Genomic DNA, 8,015 nt, shown 5'->3' with positions numbered 1-8,015 from the left:
CAGTACTATTGCTGTTTATTGTAGCACATAAGCCCTCTATGCAAGATGCAAACCCCTTTACTTATGGATAGTGGATTTTTAAAATTGCAGTTCAGGCAGTCCGTCTGGCATTTGCCAGAACCCACATATCTCCACTGTGCCTCAGAGAAGAAGCCATTACAAAACTACCATGTAGATGAGCATTATGGCACAACGTAGCACAGTACAGGAAGTGAACGTCATTGCGTTGTTTAGTACCTGTGTAACTGCGTCGTCTAATGCCCCTCCCCCTGCAGTGTCCCGGAACAAGCAGCTTGTGGGCAAGGTTAGGGCTGTGCGCTTTCTGGCTAACGTTGTGCCCCAATGCTCGGCTACCTGGCAGCGGCTGCTCTATGTCTAGCAGCGGTGTTGCTCATGCGGCTGGATCACTTGCCGCTCGTTGATATTCCTGGGCTGGGTTATATTTTCCCCCAGCAATGCGAGCTCAGCGAAGGGAGACTGATGAGCAAAGAAGAGCTGTCCGTCTATGATGGGGGTCCTGGGAGCTCTGGCATTTACCTTGCTATTTTAGGGCAGGTTTTTGATGTTCATAAGGGGAGCAAGCACTATGGCCCGGGGGGCTCATACAGCTTTTTTGCAGGTACCACTGTCAGATTTAGCAGAGTGGCGCACAGCTAGCTTGTTTGTTGGCACAAACGGTAGTGCGATAGTACGTGGATCCGGACACTAGCCATTCAAATGATATGCGCTGCTGTATTATGGAAGAATGCTTGGGGTTTCTGGATAGGGGGTTTCTGCGCAATGTGGATCAGCAAAAGTGATACCCCAATAGCTGCGCATTTTATGAACTTTAAACATTCACTGGCATTGGGCTTGAGTGAACTTGTATCTTATTCACCTTTTTATTTACTCTGAACGAATTCAGAGGGATAGGTTTAGAGCAGTGATCCCCAACCAGTGGCTCGGGGGCAACACGTTGCTCTCAGTGCCCCCAAACCAGGGAGTTATTTTTGAATTCCTGACTTGGGGGCAAGTTTTAGTTAAATAAAAACAAGATTTACAACCAAATTAAGCCTCCTGTAAGCTGATAGTGTGCATAAAGGCTACCTAATAATAATTAGGCTATCTAATTATTTGGCACCTCCATGAACTGTTATGATGCTTGGGTTGCTCTCTAAGTCTTTTTATATTTGACTGGCTCACGAGCAAAGGTGCCCATACACCGAGGTCGCCAAACAATCGGATTTTCTCCCGATATCCCCACCTACTGGTGGGCGATATCGGGCTAATTTGGTTGTTTGGACCTGGGGCCAAATGATCGAATTAGAACGCCTGTAATAGGTGCAGTCTGTTCGGGGACCACAACAATGAGCCAATGCGGTCCCTTATCCGACTAAATTTTTTAACCTGCCCAATTGATATCTGGCTGATTTCAGGCCAGATGTCTGTCGGGCAGGCCCATCGTTTGTGCCCCTACATGGGCTGATAAGCTGCTGAATTGGTCTAAAGCTGGCCATGCATGTGGCGATCTGACGTCCCACGAAACATCGTCAGATCCGCCACACACCATTCAGGGCTGAATTGGCCGGTAATGAGGTAGAAAAAATAGGATTTCTACCTCCTTCTGCCGATTCAGCGCTGAAGGGAGATTTTGGTCAGGCGCCTTCTATGGCGCCCGATCAAAATTTTCAAGCTGGTCCGATCGGCGAGTCGGCTGATATCATCAGCTTCCTGCGATATCGGTCGACTCGCCGACATACCATACACACACCGAATATCGTACGAAACGAGGTTTCGTACGATATTATCGGTGCGTGCATGGCCACCTTAAGGGACCGATATCGGCAGCTACAATCAGCCCATGTATGGCCACCTTAAGAAAGGTAGGGGGGCCCTGGTTTAAACACTATGATATCTTCATTTGAGTGATGTTAAGCTATATTACATTTTCCTTGTTTGTCAGCAGCTACATTGATAAAAAAGTAAACAACTCCTATACATGATTTGTCAGGCACTTTGTGATACAGTGTTTCCTATGACACACTGTAGGCAGACAGTTTTTAAACTTGGTGTCTTTATTATGAACTTCGCATATTTTGCATAATTGCCAGGGATGCACCAAATCCACTATTTTAGGATTTGCCCAAACCCCAAAACCTTTTTGAAAGATTCAGGCGCCTACTGAACTAAATCCTAATTTGCATATCTAAATTAGGATAAGGAAGAGTGAAAGACAACTGCGCACAAACATTTTTCAACTTCCATGTTTATGTGAAAAAAATTAAGTAATTTTAAGAATTCATATTCAGCCAGAGGCATGGATTTGGCCAGATCCGAATCCTGCTCACTGTTTTTATCACTCACTTTTTCCTAGTATGTTTCCCTTAACTGTCCATGAGAGACACCCATTGTTATTGTTGGAGTGAGAGGTGCAGTTCAGTGAGATTGTTGTCTCCTTTTTATGTTTTGCTGTTTTAGCTCTCTCTTTTAGCCCTTCACTCTCCTCACTCTTTATTCTTTTATCAGTTTTAAACGGTTTCACACTTTTTATCATATGATTGGTTTTACCACCAATATAGATTAATGCTAGCTTGGTTATCATCAGGCACAAGATATTGGTTAATTATTACACAGAAAAAGGAGTTTGCTCAAATAGCTCCATGGAAAATGTTATTCCTGTATTGCTTTCTGGATAATGCGTTCCCAGATAATAGATCCCATACTTGTAACAATAAAATACCCAGCCTATAGACCAGTATTGGAACAATCTTATGCTGTAAGTGAAATTGTAATATTATGTGTGGGAATTTTTTCCTAGGGGACTCTTACATTTCTTATTTTGTTTTAAAGGTAAAGATGCCTCTCGAGCTTACATGACTGGTGACTTCACCGAAAAGGGTCTTGTAGATGATGTGACAGAGCTGTCACCTTTGCAAATGCTACATCTTCATAACTGGCTTTCCTTCTATCAGCAGAATTATATTACAATAGGTATTTTAATAACAAGAATATGTTGTATTTAATTAAAGAGGAGGTAGAGAGCCAATGTAATGATTTTAATTGGGGCACAGCAGGTATGGAGTGGTGGGGTAGGTGGCTTACGGATAGTATCTGGGACACTTAGAAAAGGCAGTTTAGTGGAATCTGAGAATGCAGCACTGGACTAGATTGGAATTGACAACAAAACAATTTTATTTTTTAAATTGTATTGAATAGGGATGCATTGAGTCCAGTAATCAGACTGTGGTTTGTCCCAACCCAAGCACTTCTTGCACATGTTCAGCCATACTAAATTCCAAACCCTTAAAGTCATGTGACGTTAAAGCTTTGGTGAACTAAACATGACTTATTTTTCCACTCAACTGTAAATGTTTTTCTTTTAATCAAATTTAAACAGGCAAGTTAGAGTTTGGATTTGTTGCATTTCTATTGGTACCAAGGAATGGTCAGGTTCTTATTTAAATTGAATTCTGCACCTTGGCTCATTCTGGCTAAGAACTACATGTTGGAAATTTTTCATTAAGGGTTGAACCAAATCTAGGATACTGTTTTGGGATTTTTCCAAGTTATCAGGAAAATCCATTGTATTTACTTACACTGAATATATATTTGTATACAGCGCTTCTTGTGCAGAGCTGCACATTTTAACGGTATGTATGTATAACTTTATTTATAAAGCACCACAAGGGTACGCAGCGCTGTACAATCTTACAGAATACAAAATTACACACAGGGAGGACAAGTGATATAATAAATAAATACAGTACAATACTTATACAATCAAAAGGAAAATACAGTGCAGTAAATAAATATATTCATTGACAAATACAAAGAGCCACTTAAGAAACAAAAAGTTGCCCACTGGCATGTCTTGGTGTGTTCCACTGCATGGAAACATATAAGTTAATTTACCCTATTCTGTGCTATGGTGACTTACATTCTAGCCGGTGGAATGACATTGCAGGGAGATTAGTCGCCCGCAACAAGTCCTTTAATCACTTACCCGAAACCCTGGGCTGGTGCTTCTGTTAGCAGAAAACTGCACTGGCCAGTGTATTAATGTAGAAGTTCATCTGTGCAATCTTCCTATTCTGTCTTCTTTTTCCATGCGTGGGCAGGCGCATACACAGTAGTATGTAAAAGCTAGCTTTTTGTGTTCAAGTTTAGCTTTTTTTTACTCTTCTGCACATGTGTCTGCCTGGACTAGAACAAAAAAGAAGACTATAGACATGAAGATCTTCTACAGAAATAACCCAGGCCAGTGATTTTTTTAGCAGACAGGAGCTCTGGCACAAGTATCAGGGTAAGAGATTATACCTAACATTTGCTCCTTCCCCACTGATTTTTAACTTTAGTTTTTCTTTACGGATCAAGAAACTCTATGTGTAAGAGCGCTTAGGGTATTGACACATGGGTGTCAACCGGTTAATTTTTGTTGGTGACAAAACCAAAAGTGCTCTTGCATTAAAGAGAATTGGAATTGAGGTATCCTTGGCAGTTATCATGAGAAATTTCTCAATTCTGTATTATCACATTATATTACAACTCTACTGACAAGGGTTAGTGATGTGTGGGCCGGCCCAAAACGCAGAACCCACCAGTTTACTTGTGTGTTGGGCCAACATTTGCATAATATTGACAGGTCGGGGTGAGTTTTGGTTGAAATCTTCCTTCCACCCTCCTTGCCACCATCTTACAATGCCCAGCTTCCACCTCTAGAAGTCTCTATTTATAGGTGTGCACCTGCCCCGCCCCCTTTGTGACATCAGAGATGGCTTGGGTCTGTAAATAAAGGTGCATTGCTGGGTCGGCTTGGGAGTGGGCACGTTAGGGTTGGGTGCAGGTCGACTTTTTGTTGACCCGCATATCGCTGGCAACGATATCCTGATTCCAGTTCAGTTAAAAATCATCCCATATGTTTCACCTTTAGAATGAAAACTCTACAACATAGTTGTAGCCAATATTGTCAACCATTTCTAATTTTCTGTTTAAGGCAAGTTGACAGGAAGATTTTATGATGAAAGTGGAAACCCAACAAAAGCTCTAGAGGATGCCTTGAAAGTAATTGATATTGGCTTAAAGTTAAAGGAAGAGAGAGAGGAGGAGAACAAGCAATTTCCACCGTGTAATTCTGAATGGAGCTCTGAAAGTAAAAGAGTTTGGTGTTCTAAAAACAGGTAACCAGCAATCAATTACTAATAGTTTGGGTAGAATTCCAGTAGAAAGGCACACCCATGGTTCGTGCTTTCCGTGTTGAAACTGGAAAGCCCTAACTATGAGATTATAACGGAATATGGTTTGTTATCTTCAGGGCGTAAATCAAGTGAACTTTGAACACATTTGTATGGGGAAAAGTTTGTCGTTTTGTTGTGGTTATCAGTGAGAAATAGTATGTACTAATTACACTATTAGTCGCACCTACTGCTGCAGTAACATTTTGCAATGCCGCAGTAAAATAATTGATAGTTAGACTTTGATTGTTCATTAGACGATCTGACAGGTTATACATCTCGAGTTTATAAACCTCTTAATGTTATTCTTAAGAGTTTAAATGGTTTTAAAAAACCAAGTGTACAATCATTAGTATATTGTAAATAAGTATATTGTTCATTTAATATGTTTCCACGGACAGATGAATAACAATAAATTCAGCAGACCCAGTGGTTGCTGGGGGGCCCAGGAGTATAAATTCCAAGTAACATCGACTTTTACAAATACATGAAAATACATAACACCCTTCTCAAGGTTTGTGAAAGCAAAAAAACATTTTTAGTGAGGCTTCATAACATCATATTAGACTATATAGCATGATTTGCATCCAAATGTGTATTAAACTGTGAAGGAATTCTTTAAACTCATTAATAAACACATAATTTGAATGTGATGAACAACACATATTCTGTCTCCTCAGTGGGGGAATACAACGGGACTGGGTTGGTGTCCCCAGGAAGATGTATACAGCAGGCACCAATGGCTACCGCTGTGTGTGTGTGAGGAATTTTGGTCCTCCATCAGAGCAGCCAGACTCTACGGAACACAATGATCGAGGGGATCTGGACAATCCCATGCTACATGAATATGAGGACTGTAACCCCCTTTTTGAGTGGTGTTTCTTGAAGAATGGGACTTAATTATTTTAAGAGCTGGAATATATTTTTTCACATATCTGCACTCAGTGGTCAAGAGGACACTATATTTTTTTTTTCTTTAAATCTCTACATACATATAAAGCCTTGTTATTTTTTCTGTTATGTAACTGTATTCTTTTGTGTTGTACAGGATTTATGTTCTGTAATGCCTGGGACCTGGGCTTTCCTAGTTAGAATAAAAAATTGTTACAAGCAAAGCAATGTTTTTGTTAATATGAAATTAAAGAGTAGTGCCTACAGTTCAGAAATTGTAACATAATTTGAGGAACAGTCAGCCCACAGATTAATTAACATTTATTTATAAAGTGCCAACATATTCGGCAGCGCTGTACAATAAGTGGGTTACATACATTGGACATACAGAGTAACACATAAAGCAATCAATAACCAATACAAGAGGTGAAGAGAGCCCTGCCCAAAAGAGATTAATGAGAAATTTTACCTTTTATCCTACATTCTGGAATTATGGCTAGTAGCTGTGCTCAACCAGGTTTTTTTTAAGTCTCGGTGGGTTTGCCAGATAAATTACGTAGATTGCATGATCATTTTATGTCAGATTTTATGAAATTAAAGGTAAATTAATGTAACATCCATACATGGACAGGAAATCGATTTGGACATGTCTTGAGTCATTAAGAACTACAGTATGTATATGCTTGCTCTGTTTATACAGTGATGGCAAAATATGAACATAGATGCTGTCTGACAAAAAAAAAAGATTCCTCAAATGCCATAAATTGTATATTTAGTTATTGCGTATGAAAAATTGGGCAAGGAGACAACACATGGAACTAGCATACATATGCCCCATGATTAAAAGCAAAGAGACAAGATGGTAAACAAATCAGTAAGTAAAAAAAGCATGGACAAATAGGTTAAGTCAGATTAAAAGAGGGTATATTTGAACTAGTGAGCACTGATTATTTCTTGATAATGATCAGAAACTTTAAGGGCTCTGGCACACGGGGAGATTAGTCGCCCGCGACAAATCTCCCTTGTCACGGGCGACTAATCTCCCCGAGTTGCCATGACCCGCCATCCCACCAGACTCGCAAGGCTTTTTCGCCGATTTCGGGAAATCGCGCCGCCGCGTGTGCCATCGCCGGTGGGATGGCGGGTCATGGCAACTCGGGGAGATTAGTCGCCCGCGAACAGGGAGTTTTGTCGCGGGCGACTAATTTCCCCGTGTGCCAGAGCCCTAAAGGAGAAGGAAGTATCAATCACTGAAGGGGGGGGGGGAGTAGCGATTAAGTGATTACTTCAACACTGCAACCTACAAATTATATTAAGACTGACCAATCTCAGATTGTCTATCTTAAGTATTCACAGCTGGCTCCTTTCAGTTCCCACAGCAGAAAGGTCATTCTCCTTTTATAGTTCCTTAGTTTAGGCTAATGCCACACTAAGGGGCTGATTTACTAACCCACGAATCCGACCCGAATTGGAAAAGTTCCGACTTGAAAACGAACATTTTGCGACTTTTTCGTATGTTTTGCGATTTTTTCGGATTCTTTACGAATTTTTCGTTACCGATACGATTTTTGCGTAAAAACGCGAGTTTTTCGTATCCATTACGAAAGTTGCGTAAAAAGTTGCGCATTTTTCGTAGCGTTAAAACTTACGCGAAAAGTTGCGCATTTTTCACGTAAGTTTTAACGCTACGAAAAATGCGTAAAGAATCCGAAAAAATCGCAAAACATACGAAAAAATCGCAAAATACCGATCGTTACGAAAAAAACGCAATCGGACTCCATTCGACCCGTTCGTGGGTAAGTAAATCAGCCCCATAGTGTATGAAGCATATTTTCAGCAAGCCGAAAACCGCTTGCCAAGAATACGCTCCATATGCTCAAAAATGCCCCTACCTGTGCTGTACTTGAATGAATG

General features: G+C 40.7%; 1 protein-coding gene across 1 annotated transcript; it reads left to right on the top strand.

Moving 5' to 3' along the window:
* The first annotated feature begins 318 nt into the window (after positions 1–318).
* cyb5d2 (cytochrome b5 domain containing 2) lies at positions 319–6,322 on the top strand. Its single transcript, NM_001016154.1, has 4 exons — positions 319–619; positions 2,830–2,970; positions 4,973–5,156; positions 5,891–6,322. The coding sequence occupies exons 1-4, from the start codon at positions 343–345 to the stop codon at positions 6,108–6,110; spliced, it is 822 nt and encodes a 273-aa protein (NP_001016154.1). The 5' UTR covers positions 319–342; the 3' UTR covers positions 6,111–6,322.
* Positions 6,323–8,015: the final 1,693 nt, after the last annotated feature.

This window comes from Xenopus tropicalis, chromosome 2 (genome assembly GCF_000004195.4).
Source record: "Xenopus tropicalis strain Nigerian chromosome 2, UCB_Xtro_10.0, whole genome shotgun sequence".
Lineage (NCBI taxonomy): Eukaryota > Metazoa > Chordata > Amphibia > Anura > Pipidae > Xenopus > Xenopus tropicalis.
The sequence above is the reverse complement of the archived record's forward strand: the minus strand, read 5'-3'. Positions and strand labels throughout refer to the sequence as shown.

Bases quoted from the DNA above. Each gene is read 5' to 3' on its own strand.
- cyb5d2 (NM_001016154.1), top strand. From the start codon at position 343: ATGCTCGGCTACCTGGCAGCGGCTGCTCTATGTCTAGCAGCGGTGTTG. The intron at 2,971-4,972 runs GTATTTTAATAA...TTTCTGTTTAAG, and splicing joins GCAGAATTATATTACAATAG to GCAAGTTGACAGGAAGATTT. The intron at 5,157-5,890 runs GTAACCAGCAAT...CTGTCTCCTCAG, and splicing joins GTTTGGTGTTCTAAAAACAG to TGGGGGAATACAACGGGACT.